Source organism: Excalfactoria chinensis, chromosome 3 (assembly GCF_039878825.1).
Source record: "Excalfactoria chinensis isolate bCotChi1 chromosome 3, bCotChi1.hap2, whole genome shotgun sequence".
NCBI lineage: Eukaryota > Metazoa > Chordata > Aves > Galliformes > Phasianidae > Excalfactoria > Excalfactoria chinensis.
Genome location: NC_092827.1, coordinates 47,485,486 through 47,502,515, shown reverse-complemented (window position 1 = coordinate 47,502,515; position 17,030 = coordinate 47,485,486). Strand labels below are relative to the sequence as shown.

Here is a 17,030-nt window from a genome sequence, read left to right as displayed (position 1 = left end):
AGATATAGGCTATTGCAAGTGGAGCTGTATGCCTATGACCTTTAGATCCAGTATCTTTCTCTTGCATGCCTGGACATTAAAAAAAGCCCATCTTAGCAAATCTAGAAACAAATAGTACAAATTGGTATGATAATAGATTAAGACCAGATTTGCATAGCTTACATTTTTTAAGCTGAGCATAGAAAGAGTGATTATTCTCTTACTTTCTTTTTTCGTGTGTGGTTGTTATTCACACACACACAGAATTAGATATTGTCTGCATTTTGTCCTTGTAAGATTACATTCAATTAAATGCAGATTATGATAAAATTGATTATGAAAAACATCATTTAAAACTGGTCAAATAACATCTGTTAGAGATGGAATTCATAAAAAGAAATTTATCACAACCATTTAACTTCTACAGAAAGAAAAGAACAATCTGTTTTTTGATCCCATTGTTCTATCTCTAATTCATTTTTTTCTTTTTTGGAGGAATGTGTTTTATGTACGTGTAGCGCTTTTAAAAATCCAAGTTTCATTAAATTTCTTTTTCATTTCAGAACTGAGATACATAATTGGAATTGGAGAACAAAAACAAAACAAAAAAAAAATAGTCAGCATATTAATATATTTGTAATAGAACAGAAACTACTTGTGTAAATTATTTTCCACTTTTAATTCTTTCCAAAATCCAGTCACTAAATTTCCCCATTAAAAAAACCAAAAGCAAAAACAAAACCTGTCTATGGTCTTCTTGAAATATTTTAATGCAAATTATAGCATCCAAGATCATTAATCCACGAAACAGTCGAAATTTTTCTTTTAAGAAATTATTTTTTGACTGCAAATTGAAACTTTATTAGAGGGGAAAAAAGCCTCCAAACATAAAAAATGCCTCTGAAGGAAAAGTTTGGGCACTAGGTCAAGTTCCGTGTACTCTGATAAACTGGAGCTTTTGAGCTGGACTTCATCTCTTAGGACAACAGCTATTCCCTTTTTTTGGCAGAGCACATAGTTCATCATTTGGATTTACCTCAAGTAAACATAAATAAAGTTTCCATCTTTACAGCTAATTCTTCAGCTCTGGAGGCTTTTATTAAACTTCTTTCATCTGAGTTTTTCAGGAAAAATAAGTATTTTATTATTTTTTTATAAGACAATTTTGTACTGAAACATTATGCAGGATTTAATTTTCAAATAACCATTGTAAATGAAATAAGAAAATACCATTTAAAAAAATTTGGGGGGGGGGGGGGGGGGGGGGGAGGTGGAGATCAATGACACTCATCAGTGATTTTGCAATAAAACTGTTTTAACGAGTCCAAAACAATAATATTCACACACTTCTACACACCACTAATTTTTAAAGCTATTTTATTCTTTACCAACATGTATTAATATTTCAAACATAGCAGAGTAAAAATATGGATATAATAAGTTGTCTTGAATATAATCACAAAATCACATAATTTCTCAGGTTGCAAAAGACCTCAAAGATCATCAAGTCCAACCACAAATAATGGTAAAAAGAGAATTATGGATGGTTTGGAAGAGCAGTTTATAATAAAATCTTTATGTGGGCTGGGGTGTTTTGCTGTTATGAAAATAGCATACACTCTGTTCTGAAAATACCATCTTTCAAATATGTCTCCTTTGATGTATGCTCTGCTAAAAATAAAGGAAAATAAAATATAACACATTCCTTAGTAAAATAAGGAAGATGTCCACAAGTCATACACAATGCCTTTATATTACTGACTGGTAAAAATAAATAGTATGGATACAACTGCGTACTTCCTGAATTAGAATCTAATCTCTTTATTTTTGTACCATTTTGACTTTATAAAAAGACAACATATATCAGCAAGACACTGTTACATCTCTATTTTCTGAGAGGAACTTCTTAGTAGGAAAGCCCACTTGCTTGCTGTACGCTACTCAAAATAAGTTGTTATGAAAATACAAAAGGGTCATGTTATCTCTCTGATGGCTTTTAAGTGATGTAGAACAAATTATGAAGAGGAGGAAATAAAGACAGCTATGGTGAAGTAGCCAAGCTTCATTTAATAGATTTAGGGGTAGTCAAAATCAATTCACAGCAGCCCTCTCAGTTTAGGAAAACATACTATTTTGGGTAAATACATACCAAACAGAATGTCTATGCTGATAAAAATGAGAATGTTCTTCTGTGACCTCTATCAACAGCAGTTCTTCTGTGACCTCTGTCAACAGTAGTCCTACACAGGACATGAAATTCTAAAGAATATATAAATCTTAATTTTCACTCCAAACTGTAGTTGTGATTTCAAAAGAGTTAGGTAAACAATTTTGAAACTGTACTTAAGAGGCACTTTGGCCTGGTATCTCATACACTGGATGAGCACACGATCCCTTAAGTATTTTCATGGATAAAAGACAATTAATTTCTTATCACATTTGCATGACTCCAGAAGTTGCTCCGTACCCCAGCCTGAAGTTTCTGTACGTCCACAGAATAAGATGAGATCTAAGGAAACACCATGAATAAGACTACACTACCAGGAAGTTTTAGGGAAGTACCAAAATCAGTTCTATGCATCACTCAGACTTCTCAACAGTGAATGTTAGTACTTAAATCCTCCCGTAACATTACACTGGTTTTGGTTCCTAGATATATGTACAACACACCAATTTAATTCCCCAACTAAATATTTGCTATTATTTCTTTATGTTTTTCCCAGTTATGCCTGTTGCATTTCTTTTTCCCTCTAGTCTACAGCTATGTGATGTATTAGTAGTTAGCTAGAAGTTGCTCAAAAACACAAATTCATTTATTCTCCTCCTAGTCCCATAAGGATAACTGTCACCCTCACCAGCTGGTACTATCTAGATTAAAAATAGACATCAGCTGCACAATTGCAAATTTCTCCTGAGGATACCAGCAGCAGGAGAGTTGACTATAATTCTTCATACAGACAGCATCAAGAAACATATTAGAAATGACATTCCTCTCATCTTCTAAAGCTCTTAACACCACTCACTCTTGCCTTGCCCTCAGTATCTGTTTCCATCATCTCTTCAGGATAATCAGCTGCCTGCTACTAATTAGTCATGATAAACTAGAAAGGATATAGTCCCATTAAATTGCTGGCAATAGATGTAAGGGTTTTGGCTTCTCAAAAGCAAATTATTAACCTCTGGTACATCAGAACCGTGAGTAGGACTTGTTCTCCTTTTCACACTTCAATATTTATGACAGTCAAAGCACTTAAGGTGCATTTTGCTGTGTTTCCTGAAAGTGAATATAAAAAAGAAAACCAACTGGTAAAATTTCCTTAGGAAAGAAAAAGTATCACCATTTCAAAACAAATTCCATCAATTCAACTATACTCTTAAAGAGTAGACATGCTGAACATAATTTCCGTGCTTACTATGATATTTAAGAATAAAAAGGATTGCTTAAACATCAGGAGATAATATTAAATGTCAAGCATCAGAGTTAAATTTTCAGTGCTTTTGCTGACTATCCAAGTTACGTTGAGTGAATTTGTCTTGTGTTTTCAGATGGGAACAATAATTCATTTCTTCCACACTTTGGCTCTTTTGCCATTGACACTTCAACTTTTGTTATTTTCTCTTTTTAACATTGAATAATATATAGCATTATTATTTTATTTTATACTTTTATTCTTTTATTTTAGGCAATTCTTATGGTATTGTATTATGGCAGCACCTATGAGCCTCAGCCCCCATTAACCAGAAAAGCAGTGAAAAGCAAACTGATCTTGCTAAGACTGCTACTGGACAGCTCTTCCCACTCATTTTCTATATTACAGGTGACATATACCTTAAAATAAACAAAAGAAAACAACAACAAAAATCGAAACCAAACTCACAAAGTAACCAGCAAAATATAGTCAGCAACAAGAGAGTAGACAAAAGCCAATGAAGAATGGAACTGTGTTGATGGAACCATAAGAATCTCTGTGCTAAGCCTTGCAATGCAGGGGTGGTGCTTCTACAGTCATGCTTTAGTAAATTCACAGATTACTGAGCCCATGCTGTGTCAGAGGACTGCATTTTTTTTCTCTTTTTCCAATGCAGATTTTCTCGTATCTGGGGCTTAACAGTGCATGGCCAGTGCCAGGTTGTTGTTAGACATTGCAAACTACTGATAGTAGAAATTAGCTTGGTGAAGGGTGGGGGAAGATTATGTCAAAACTGCATTTTCAGCGGGGATTTTCAGTAAAGCTTCATTCGATACAGCAGTCTTTGAGAGCCTGTTCTGTATCAGTAGCATATAGATATACTGGCCTTCTAAAAGTATAGCTGTCTCTGTCTCCTTTAAGCATCTTTAAATGGTCAGTAAGAACTCTACTAGCTTCCCTTCTACTAGAAGTTATTTAAAACAGAAAAAAAAAAAATCAAAACAAACAAACAAAAAAACATGCATGTTCTGTAAATGCACACAAACTCAACATCTAGAGAAACTAGCATCGGTCAATACCCATATTTAAGAAAATAAAGTACTTATCCATTCAAAATGCAAGAAATAAAAAAAGGGAGAGACAATTTTCACACCTGCCTGATAAATAGAAAGGAAACAATAAAATACAGCTTTAAAATACATACTCCTTTGCAATAATGTAATAAACTACGCTGTCATCTCACGAAGAATCAGGATGGTTGCCGTGGTGATGAAGATTATCCTTGCTGCTACTTCATTCTGTCATTTTTCTAAACATGAATTCATAGTATTTAGGATTTATTAACAATGTGTCACATTGATAGAGATGAATTATGTACTTTAAACTGGCCATGTAAGTCTTCTATGATATTATAGCCACTTTGTCAACTCAGCAATAAGATATGATGTGATTACTAGAAAATTAAAGCTCTTTGTCATAAAGGATGAGGCAGTATCAAAACTCTGTTTGGAGAAAAACATCAGTAGAATAATCTAATGTGTTTATTTATTTTAAATCTTTTGGAGTTAGCTAACACTCTCTACTTTCTGTCTTGTAGATCAATCAAGATCAGCACATATTGAAACTTGATTTACTTGTGCTGGGAAAATTTATGTTATAATGCATTAGAACTGATGTCTTCCAGGCTACAGTACTTTATGATAGTTTTGAGTATAATCAGAAGTTTGTGAAGAGATCTTAATGATGGCATATTTTGCAATATATAAAAATACATATACAAACTTATGTACTATGAAGATATATTTCACTTCACAAAATTTCTGTAGAGTTTTGTACAATATATGGAATCTTAGCTGTAGGAGAAAGTTAGGTGAAACTCTCACTGTTGCTGTCTAGCAAGTATCACTTCATGTGCATTACAGCAGTGCTTGTGTCAATAAAATTAATTACTGACAAAATATGAAGCTAATTTAGATGGCCACCGCTACAATCATTGTTCCATATATGTTTTGCAGACAAAAGTAAGAAAAAGAACTTGGCAAAAAAACAAAACAAAAAAAAAGAAACTTTTTTTTTTTTTTTTTTTTAAATACGTTGTGGTTTTTTTTGAGAAATATGTTGAAGGTAGAGCTGAGTACATTGACTCTGTAGAGCTCAGCCATCTTGAGTCAAGTAAGGACAGGTCAATGGTAAATGCTTTTGAACTGAAAGAGAGTAGGCTTAGATTGGAGATAAAGAAGACATATTTATTCTTTTTTACAGCAAGGATGGTGAGACAGGAACAGGTTGCTGAGAGAAATTGTGAATAAACCCTTCCAAGGGTCAAGCCCAGCTGTCCACTCCTCTTTTAATGCAGCCCAGAACATAGTTGGCCTTCTGTGCTGCTGTTCATGTCCAGCTTCTTGTCTACCATGATGCCCAAGTCCATTTCCACAGGCTGCTCTCAAGGAGAATTTTCCCCAGTTTGGACAAGTATCTGGGATTACCCCAGCCCAGGTACAGCACTCTGCCCTTGGACTAGTTGAACCTCATTATGTTCTCATTGGTATACTTCTCCAGCCTGTCCAGGTCCCTCTGGGAAGCTTCGCTTCCCTCCAGTGTATCGACTGCACTGCTCATCTTGGATGTCCCTGTACATTACAGAGGAACTGGACTTGATGGCCTTCAGAGGTCACTTTCAATTCTAAGGATTTTATGATTCTTATATTTGTCCCTGTAGAATGTGATTTGTCAGTCTGTAGGCCACAATCATATCTTTATGTAGAATGACCTTTGAGCTGGCTGAGATATGACTCCTATATATAATGTTGTGCAAAGGAAGTAATTGAACTTTCTTAAATGCATTGTAAGGAAGGCAGCCTGGAGCAACAGCATAGAGAATTTCTCAGATATGCTCAGAAGCAGGAAGGAATCCTGTAGCTGCAAATAATCTTTGTCTTGCACTATCTCTATGATTATGTTACAGAAAGTAGTCTAAGTATCCTTTTAAGCAGCACAAGAAGGAAATGTTTGAAAATCCAGCAATACGATTCTCTCAGTAGATGGAAAAATTATCCTCATATAGTTGCATGAAGACAAATAATCCAAGCTCAGATGAAATACAGTAAATCAATATCAATATCAATAGACACAGTTTTTTCCTAATCACTGCATTTGAGGTTTGTAGAACAAAAAATGAAATACATACCCAAGCTGCAAAGTACAAGACAAAAAGAGAACAAAAGTCCTTTTGGCTCATTGACATCACACAATTAGCTTAGTTATTCTGTCATACATAGGCAGCTATCAGTAATACATATTTTATCCTTTGTGATCCTTTATCTCCATGAATTAATATCCTTTCTGAAGGCTACATAGCCTGATGTTGTAGCATAGTTATGTTTCTTGTGAACAGATCAAAGTCTTCGTTTTAGATGACCACTGGATGGTGCATCCAATAAAAACATTCTATATTTATTTATAATGCACAAATCAATGTTGAAAATACCTTTTGCTACTGTATATCCTTGGCAATGCCTGCTATTTACAACTGGAGCTAATAACTAGTGGGATAAATAGAACATTTCTACTCTCTTTAACACACATTAGAGTAGCTCCTTAGAACTGAGATATAATAAGCACATTTTTTTAATCTGTTCTTTTACTTTGAGGGCCAGAACATGTGTTATTTAGAATCTAAAGTTCAAATCTCACCCTTAGAAAAAGGAAGTAATGGACTATGGTGAGATTTGTGTGTGATTTTGTCAAAGATCTGCTTGATCCAGTATTTTATACCAGTTTTCCACTGAAGGAAAATATGTATACTACCATAAACCAGATGCTCTGTTAAATGTTAAGAATTTATTTGGCACCTGTAATAAATGGCCATTACATTTGTACCACTGCAAGCAAGCAGCATTATGAAAGCTTGATTAAATTCTGTTTTGTTTTTCCTACATTCCACATTTTTCATTTTCTATATTATTGTGCTTTTGGCACAAAAAGGACTGTAGAAAAAAAAATAACTTTAAAGGTGTGTATCAGTAATAAAAACATCATAGTCATAGGTGAGAAATTTTATTTACAAGGGGTGGTGTAGCAAGGACTGATAAATACTGTACCACTTTCTCTTCTAACAAGGCAGTTCTTAGCTAAGGGATTTATGAAATGGGCTTTAGTCTACAGCATGATTAAAATGAGTCATTCTCAAAAACTCTGATTCCTAAAGCAGCAACTTTTATACCTGTTTGTAATTCGTGTACAGCATTGAGTCTATCTTTGATTGTGAGTTGAAGTTACTGACTGAGAATCTGAGCTTTAAAAATCTAGAATATGTAGTGAAAACATTACCTTTGAATTAACTTTACCTTTGAAAGTTAATTTGTAAAATACAAAATACTAAACCTGGCAAAGAACTAGAGATATATAGAGAAAATTCATAACCAACATATGTTATTGAGCAGCTGTTGCTGATGAGCATAACTTGTTCTTGACATCAAAAGCACTACTACTGCTCAATTTAAATTAGAATTATTATTGAAGTAATTTACTTTTTTGAGTTTTTCTACATATTTTGTATGTGCGTGTATATATATATATATATAGGCGTATACAGGCATATATAAATGAAAAATGATATATATGATGATAAATGAATTTTATTGTATATAATTAAGAATATGCAGATGATAAAGTCATGACCATGCTATAATATTTGACCACTTAGCTATTTTTATAAAAATAATTCATCTGATATACTCTTCTGTTAGAATTACTTCATGATTAAATTAATTCATGATTAAATTCTGCATTGTTTTCAGAAATTCATAAAGAGAAAACAGAGAGATATGAAAAACGAACAACACAGAAAGGTAATTCTTTGTTTATCTATTTACCTACATATGTGTAATTGCTGTATTTGCCAGCTGCATGTGTTACCATTATTATATTCTAAAATAGTTCAGACATAATTTGGTGCAGACTATAAATAATGAAAACTTTGTTTGTGCCTTGGCATTAACAAATATTGTCATTTTAAACATGTGGGGTTATTTTGCAAACTCAAATTCATAATAAAATTATCTTGTCCAGACTTATCCAGGAGTCTTTTTATAGCAAAGGTGCAAGAACGTAGCATGCAGGCAAACTTCCTTTGGTGCAAAATACATTGTGTGTTCGGCAAGAAAGAAAGCACATTTATAGACCAGTGGGTGCCACCCAAGTTAGGCATAGTTAAGAGTGAGCAAGGTGTGTATGAGAGATAAGAAAACCCTCCATTATAGGAATCTAGTTTTTTAGATTGTTTTATGTCCTCTAACTGGCACTTTCCAAAAATCCACAGAGGAGCTGGTTTGAACTGGTTTTCAGAGGTCAGGTAAGCAAATATCTTTCCTGGGATGTGCAGACAAATTGAAACCTCCTCTGGAAAGTTTAGTCCAAATAAAATTTGATGAACATCTCTCTCATCTACCAATGCTGTGCTTCGTAATGGCAGGAGGAAGCAATGGGAGTCTTATTAAAAGCAATGTGTATATACATACACTCGCCCTTATATTATTATATCCTTTATACATACATATATTTTCTTTTTAGGTTTTTGCAGTATTTTACAACTCTAATGGTAACTTTCCATCTCTGTACTAATCAGGGTCATGTAAAGTGCCTAGAATCTCTTCCCAAGTACTTAATAAATCATGTAGTACAGAAATGAATTTTTTGTTATTTGAGTAATAACTAACTCAGATCCATCAGCAAAGGATCCTAGTTAGGGACTTTTCAAAATCTGCATTCTGAAAATACAGATGGAACTGCAGCATTGACCAAAACTTCCTCCTGTGTACAGAAATGCTTTGCTTTACACAGAGGAATGTTACTGTGGCAAAGATGACCACAAAAATGTTATCAGATTCCAGAAAGAGAGACACTGGATTGTCATCAGTTAAGTTGCTTTTTGCAATCTTATAACACTGTTTCAATTATATGTCTTACTGAGGCACGGGACAATTTTTTGCATTATTACTTTACTTTTGTTTCTAATATTTCATAGAATCACAGAATGTTTTGGGTTGAAAGCACCCTTCAATACCATCTAATTCCAACCTCCCTGCAGTGGGCATGGAAACACTTCACTAGACAAGGCTGCTCAAAGCACTCTCCAGTCTGGTCTTGCAAATATTATTTTTACATTTCACAAAATCATACAATGGCTTGGGTTGGAAGGGACCTTTAAGATTGTCTAGTTCCAATCCCCCTGCTATGGGTAAGGATGCCTCTCTCTAGATATAGGTTGAGGGCAGCCTGGGGTAAAGCTCACACTGAAGGTCATTTAACCAGTACCATTACCTGGCAAAGCTGAACCTCAGATCAGATGGTGGTAACACCCTCTGACTGTTGCATTTAAACCTAAATTTAAATTGAAGATTTCTTCAAGAGGAAAATGTTAGAACCTAATCTAAGGTTACTTGGCTTCTGGATGTATGCATCTACACAGAGATTTAATGCTCTCTGACTAATGCATTATAACTTCATTGTATTACTCCATTTATCTTAACTTTTGTGAGTGCTGTTCTGTGGACAAGCACTTCGTTAGCTGGAACAAGTAATCTCCACTTTGTGCTCATTAAACTCACTGCTTACCCTTATACTAAGCAGTGGACAAAGACTTACTCAACTGGATTCTATTTTTACTTAGCTTAAGTGTGGAATCAGTTCTACTTCATGTCTTGTTTTAGCACTTATTTTTTCTGAGGTTATAGATGTTATCCAATCCTCTGTCTCAGACACTCTAATTAAGAAAAGAAATCTAATTTCCCTTCACTTTGTCTTACATTTGGTGCTAAATCAAATATAAGATAGGTGATATAAATTTGGAAAAACCACATATATATTGTATTCCTTGTTTTTAATTTTATGTGAAATAAATTGCAATATTCCTGTATGGTTAAACTCAGAATACATTTTTAAATTGCCTTAAAATTTTCCATCATAAGCACTTAGTTTATTTATAAATTTACCATGCTTCAGTCATTGAGGATAAATTTTTTTCTTGCTTGGCTTTTTGCCTCGGGCTGAATTTTCATTCAAATTCATGTAAAAATGTGTCAGCAATTTCCAAAATCTAGGTTAGTGAGCACTATGTTGGGGTATTATATTTTTTTCAGTGCTAATACCAGCCTGTTTTGTGCTTATGCTTTTTCCTTCTCTTTCTTTCTTTCTTTCTTTCTTTCTTTCTTTCTTTCTTTCTTTCTTTCTTTCTTTCTTTCTTTCTTTCTTTCTTTCTTTCTTTCTTTCTTTCTTTCTTTCTTTCTTTCTTTCTTTCTTTCTTTCTTTCTTTCTTTCTTTCTTTCTTTCTTTCTTTCTTTCTTTCTTTCCTCTCTCTCTTTCTTTCTCTCTTTCTTTCTTTCTTTCTTTCTTTCTTCTTCTTCTTCCTTCCTTCCTTCCTTCCTTCCTTCCTTCCTTCCTTCCTTCCTTCCTTCCTTCCTTCCTTCCTTCCTTCCTTCCTTCCTTCCTTCCTTCCTTCCTTCCTTCCTTCCTTCCTTCCTTCCTAATCCTAACATAATTCTTCCACCTAATCTCTGTGGGCTTGAGCAATGGTATATGTTAAGTCATTTACAAAAAAGATATCCAGGTAGCTAAATCTGGAAAAAACTTACAGACAATGAAGTACTGTTTATGATAGACATTCCAGGACTATATGTAAAGCTGAACATAAAAGCATTTGGGGGGGGGGGGGGGGGGGGGGAGCAAAAGCTCATGTTTTACTACCAAATACCATTGACCATCACAGAGCTATTTCAAAATTGTTTACGTGTCCCATCAAAAATTGACAACATGATGGCTTGAAGTATTTTGCACATTGTTTTCACTTGCTAATATGGATGTAAGATGTAACAGCATGCTACAGTTTCTGCAAAAAATTCACAGCCTAAGACTTTCTGGATATAAGGAAAAAGCAGTGTTTTTCTTATATATGCTATTAGATGTTCTGAAGTAATGGAATGAGCCAGCCTGTCCTTCATGCTGCAGCACCTATTATTGCTGTGTTCTTTTGCAGCCTGGTTTTTAGTGTAAATTAGCTGTCCACATTCCTTAAAGGCTTTTAAAAATTTCCTTGTAGTTTGTTTCTACTGCATTGCTAATTGTTATCAGCAATTATTTACCTATTATGACAGGAAATGTATTTCGATAATGCAAACACATGCAAAGACATAATGAAATTAATGGAATTTGGAATGATTTTTCCTAAAGACATGAACCTATATTTTAATGAGGAAATATTTAACCAAGAAAAAATATGCTTGCACCTCTATTAAATTACATTTGCTGCCAAAATGGTGAAATTAGTGTATGCAAAAATACTACTGTGTGTATAAAACTCGCAGCTGTCTTCTAACCAGGGTTATGTTTTCTATGGTTTCCTTGAGTACAAAATCTTGAGTGTTGCGAAGAAAATAATTCTCCACTGAAACTGGCAAAAGTTCTGGTCTTTCAGAAGGGGAGTTTGAGAAGGAATATTTTTATCTGAATTATTAGGATGTGGATTAAAACCATGTCCATGTTTACGGTCTAAACAAGTTAAGTGGGCAACAGAGTCCATAAGGATCCAAGTTTGCCTGCTTCCACCTGGACATGTACCTTATTGCTTTCAACAGCTGTTCCTCCTGAAATTACTTGTTTTATTAAAAGAGACATATTCATATTAATCCATCTTGTGGCTGAAGTAACATCTAAAAATAAAGAAAAAAAAAAAAAGAGAGAATGGAAAGCAATATGCTAGACATTTATTAATAAGAGAAAGTAGTGCTGTCAAGAACTGAAAATAATTTCCTCCATCAGAAGACTTAGAGCCACTGTGCTTGTGTAATGGAACTAGACCAAATCCTATATATTAGAGTTGCTGAATAATTGCATTTATTGCTAAATCATGATCCAAAATCTGAAGGTTTACTTGAAGAAAAAATATTTCTTCTGCTCGAATTAAATATTGACACTGAGAAGCTCTATACAAGATCCAGTGTCTGTTACTCAGAGATAAAATTCATTTTTTGCTTTTACAAATTTTTTCTTTGATTACTTTTGTAGAATAAAGTGCATAGAAAATACCTGGAGACTACAGATTTACAAGTTAACTTGCTGTTTTTATATTTCTAGTAATTCACAGAGAAAAGCCTCAAAAACAAGAAAGAAATGAAAGGAAGGAACATCTGAAAGGTATGTATTTAACACTTGATCTTTTTGCTTTTTATCAAAGTCTCAAAACTGCCAGATTTGTTGACTCTTAGACACTTCTGCAAATCCCAATTATGTTTAAGAGTGGAGAAGGTTCTGAGAAAACCCAGTGGAAAGGGAATGAGGATTTTAAAGGCACTTTGGATTCAGCACTATGCAGAAAAGCTAAAATTATATTCATGAATTAATAAGTAAGTTTTTACTGTATTATTTACTTATGTAAAAGATGTCCAAAGCATAAATAGGTGTATTTTATTCTTATTGAATAAATTCAAGAAAAATATTTTTCTTTAAGAAATAATTCTGAGTAAAATGTAATGGCTAAATCACAGCATCTAGGACATGAGGATTGCCTTTAATAGTTTTTTGTTTTTTTTTTTTTCCCCAGACTCGTTTTGGAGATAATAAAGGGAGATCATTAGAGAGAATGTGTTGACTTGTTGTTAGTGAATGCCACTATTTTGCTGAAACCAGCCTATTTGTTAAAACACTATAACCCTTCTGAGAACATGACTTTTACATAAAATTTTGATTAATTAAATATCAGACTGGATGAAGAAACCCATTTTAGAAGAATAAATAGATGCATGGCCATAAAGATTCATCCAAAATAAGGAAATACTAATAAGATCTAGTCACTGCTAATTTATTTCGGAACAAGAAGACAACTCTCACAAACAAAATGAATATGTACTTTCTGAAATTTGTGCTTGACTAGATCTTTCTAGTTGTCTCCAATTGGAGATTTTTCCATTTTATATAAATAATTAAAAATATCAAGAGTCAGAAAGCCTGACTAGATTTTAGTGGCAGGCACATAACTTCAGGTGTCTATTAGAGTGAATGTTTATTACTACAAAATGGAATAGTTGTAACAAGAGAATATTTTTCTGAGATTTGTCAGAATGACAGATCAAAGACTGTCACATCTCATATGACAATGTGAATGTGTCATTAAGACTTCTATTTATTTATATTTTCTTTTTGTAGAAAACAATAAATTCTTGTATTTACTTTGAATGAGAAAATTTTATGTATTTGAATGTTTCTAAGGACAGGGAAAAATGGAGAACCTGAGCAAATGAAGAAGAATGAGGATTTTAAACCTTCTGTCAGTTTTTGTGATTCTTTAGTTTTGCCTATAGAACTACTGCTACAATTACTCCAATAATCCCTGAATGTGTTTAAAAACCATTTGGATGTGGTGTTCAGAGACATGATTTAGCAGAGGGTTGTTAGAGTTAGGGTAGTATGGTTAGGTTGTGGCTGGAATTAATGATCTTGAAGGTCTTTTCCAACCTGAGTGATTCTATGATTCTGATTAATTCTACTGTGGATAGAGATATTCTGTATTCACTATACTAAGGAAGATTGGTTAAGATGGTACATTTTGTTTTTAAATTATGACTGTAGATATGTGTCTTTCTAAGGCTCATTTGATTGCAGAATGCCTGGATAAAACCAACATTTTCACTGAATTCCTGTAGTTTAAAATTTCTAAATTTTCTATTTTTCATAAATTCTCTTTTCAAGTTTAGCATATCAAGAGAGTAAGTAGCATCCTAGTCTAATTTCTAATCAACTTCTCCTTAGTTTAGTTTAGAAATGTTATCTAATGACACAGAGAATAAATAACTGCCCTTAAAAATGACTCAGTCGGCTATGTCAGGAACTTACTCTGAGGTATTCCACTGCTGTACTGCTAAAAAATCAAGAGGCTGAGTGTTCCCTGCTCTTCTTTTGCTTTCAGTCAGACATGAAATTCAAGCTACTGTTAAAGATCTTCCTTATTTGCTCATGTTTGGCAAAGGAGCCACAGGAGATATAATTAAAGTCAGCCTGCAGTTTCATGGCTGATTTTTCTGAAGTGCTCTTAAAACCTCACACTTATTTTCCATTGTCTTGAAAATTGCTGTTTGAAATTCTAAGAAAGGTGAGTGGGAAATATTATACGAATGACTGAATATCACAATGAAGTTTCCACTGTCAAAATGTTAGTTTTGTCTTTGCACATACTGGGCAGCTAATTATGGCTTTGGGATCATCATTTGTCAGCAGGTGATCTCAGCTAGTGTTACTAGTTATCTGTATCTATTGCTAGCTATTCATATCCATTGCTAGTTATCCATCCCAAGCCAGCTGGCATGTGACAGAAGTGCCATTTGTGCATGTGACACACTAATGCTCCAAGACTGATTCCAGAGTTTTATGAGAGTCTGCCTGACAGAAAATGGAGCGGTCCATATGATGTCCAGCTTCTAGTGCAGGCAGCAGCATTTACTATGAGCTCTGTCTTTGTCCTTGACAGTTTTCTGAAAAACTGCCTTCAGGAACAGACAGACAATTGCAAAAGATGTTCATACTATGATTTGAAAGCAGTAACTTATTAGCTACTGTTGGCTAATAATAACTGTGTATGGTGTATGCTGTGCAGATATGCATAGGATAACACAGTAATAACACAATTTGTTATTTCATTTCAAATGACTTAACTTGGCATAATTATTTTTTATTCTTAATTTCTTATTCAACTACTTACATGAAAACTTTTTTTCTTTTCTAGTGACACACAAAGACAGATCAGAAAAAGAAGAAAAACCTGAAAAAAGGGAGAGGCATACAGGTATAGATTTAATATTAGGATTCATATTTTGGGGTGACCTAGGAATAATTTTCCACTGCACTTCCATATATGTATCTTTGCAATTGGAAAAAATATGATAGAACTTTTTGTGGAAATCATGAATTTCTGTAAGGGTTTGAAAACTTATGTACTGACAAGAATTTTGTGTACCTCATGCATGTTTTTTTTTTTTTTTTTTTTTGTTTGCTTTTTATTTAGGTTAGTTTCTTTGTCTTGTTTTTCCTTTTTTGTGTGTTTGTGTATTGTTGGTTGCTTTTGTTGGTGGAGGTGATTTTTTTTAGAGAGAGAGAAATAATATATTTTATTCCCTGGATTACTATAATTTCTCAGTAATCTCTGAGTATTTCCAGAATTCTCAGTAAATATGATTTCTAAGACAATATGATAATCTAGGTAAAACTTCTAACATGAAAAGAGAAAATGTAAAAAGTACTGAAGAAAGCCATGTGGGGAATAAATAAAGACACAAACAAGAAAATAGAAATAAAAAACAATTTTAATTACAGTACTGACTAGATCTATTTCATAATCATTGAAATGACCAGAATTGATATTTTAATCATCTACTTGCAGTAAATTGATATCTAGGACTTCTTTATCTTCAACACTTCTACCTTTCATTTGAAACATTGTCACCAGCCTGGAAAATAAATAACAATGCTCACGCATACATTTCTGTGTTCTCAGTATAAACTCATATGCCAGAGTCAAACAAGTAGCTGAATGTTTTCACATGTCTGGTCCTGATAGGGTACGTCATTGAACAAGAGGGTGTACAGATATCAGTTCTAGACACCTGTGAATAGGTTACTGTGTAAACATAATCTGACAAAAAATTATAAAGTCAGAGCCCACACTGGAAAATATTTTGAACTATACACCACTAAATGACTACTGTGCAACTCAGGTCTATTTTAACCAGAAAACTTGTCACTTTAATGTACTTTATTTCAATTTGTGAAGTGAAAATTAAAAGCAAACAAAAAACCCCAAAGAGTATTAGTTATAATGCCATTGCAATTAGATTTGTAATTAATTATAGTGTTCAATCATTCGTGGCTAGAGAAACTGTTGGTTATTAAGTGTAGTTCAGAAAGTCCTTCAGAAAAAGTACCCAACAAAGTAATAAACAAGAAAGCTCAAAAGTAAGAATCAACCAAAGCACACCATTAAAAAACAAAACAAAACAAAACAAAACAAACAAAAAAAAAAACAGTAAACAAAATACACATAACTCTTCTTGGTTACTTTCTGTCATTGGATTACAGTTATGCTTGAAAGTCCCTTCTTCCCAGAGCCAATGACAAACCTCAAAGGTTCTACATGAATTTTTGACAGTTCTGACCGTGTGTTTTGATACCAGCACTGGACAGCTGCAGCTGATTTAGTCTTTCTGGCTAACCATGGTGCCTAGGTGGTTCTTAACCTTTTTTTTCCTCATACATTTGCAACAATTTGGGAGTGTTCAAGAAACGTTTGGATGTTGTGTTTAGGAATATGGTTTAGCTGGGAAGTATTGGTAATGGTTGGACTGGATGATCTCCTAGGTCTTTTCCAACCTGAAAAATTCTGTGATTCTGTGATTCTGTGAACATACCTCTTTTTTAATATCAGTTACTATTGTTGTTACTTGTTTCTAGTGATTCACAGGGAGAAATCTGAAAAGTCAGAAAGGCATGAAAGAAAAGCACCTTCAAAAGGTAATACTAATTGTCATTGGATATTGTACAATTTTTTATTTTTATCACTTATGTAGTTGGGGCACATGTAAAGATGAGTATGTAGAGTTT

At 33.6% G+C, this 17,030-nt stretch overlaps 1 protein-coding gene across 1 annotated transcript in view; it reads left to right on the top strand.

Moving 5' to 3' along the window:
• TRDN (triadin) overlaps nucleotides 1–17,030 on the top strand; it is a 169,463-nt gene that overhangs the window by 22,301 nt on the left and 130,132 nt on the right. Inside the window, exons 5-8 of the mRNA XM_072332199.1 lie at nucleotides 8,189–8,239; nucleotides 12,519–12,578; nucleotides 15,160–15,219; nucleotides 16,881–16,940. Of these exons, the coding sequence (XP_072188300.1) occupies nucleotides 8,189–8,239; nucleotides 12,519–12,578; nucleotides 15,160–15,219; nucleotides 16,881–16,940 (231 nt within the window). The remainder of the gene's footprint in view (nucleotides 1–8,188; nucleotides 8,240–12,518; nucleotides 12,579–15,159; nucleotides 15,220–16,880; nucleotides 16,941–17,030) is intronic.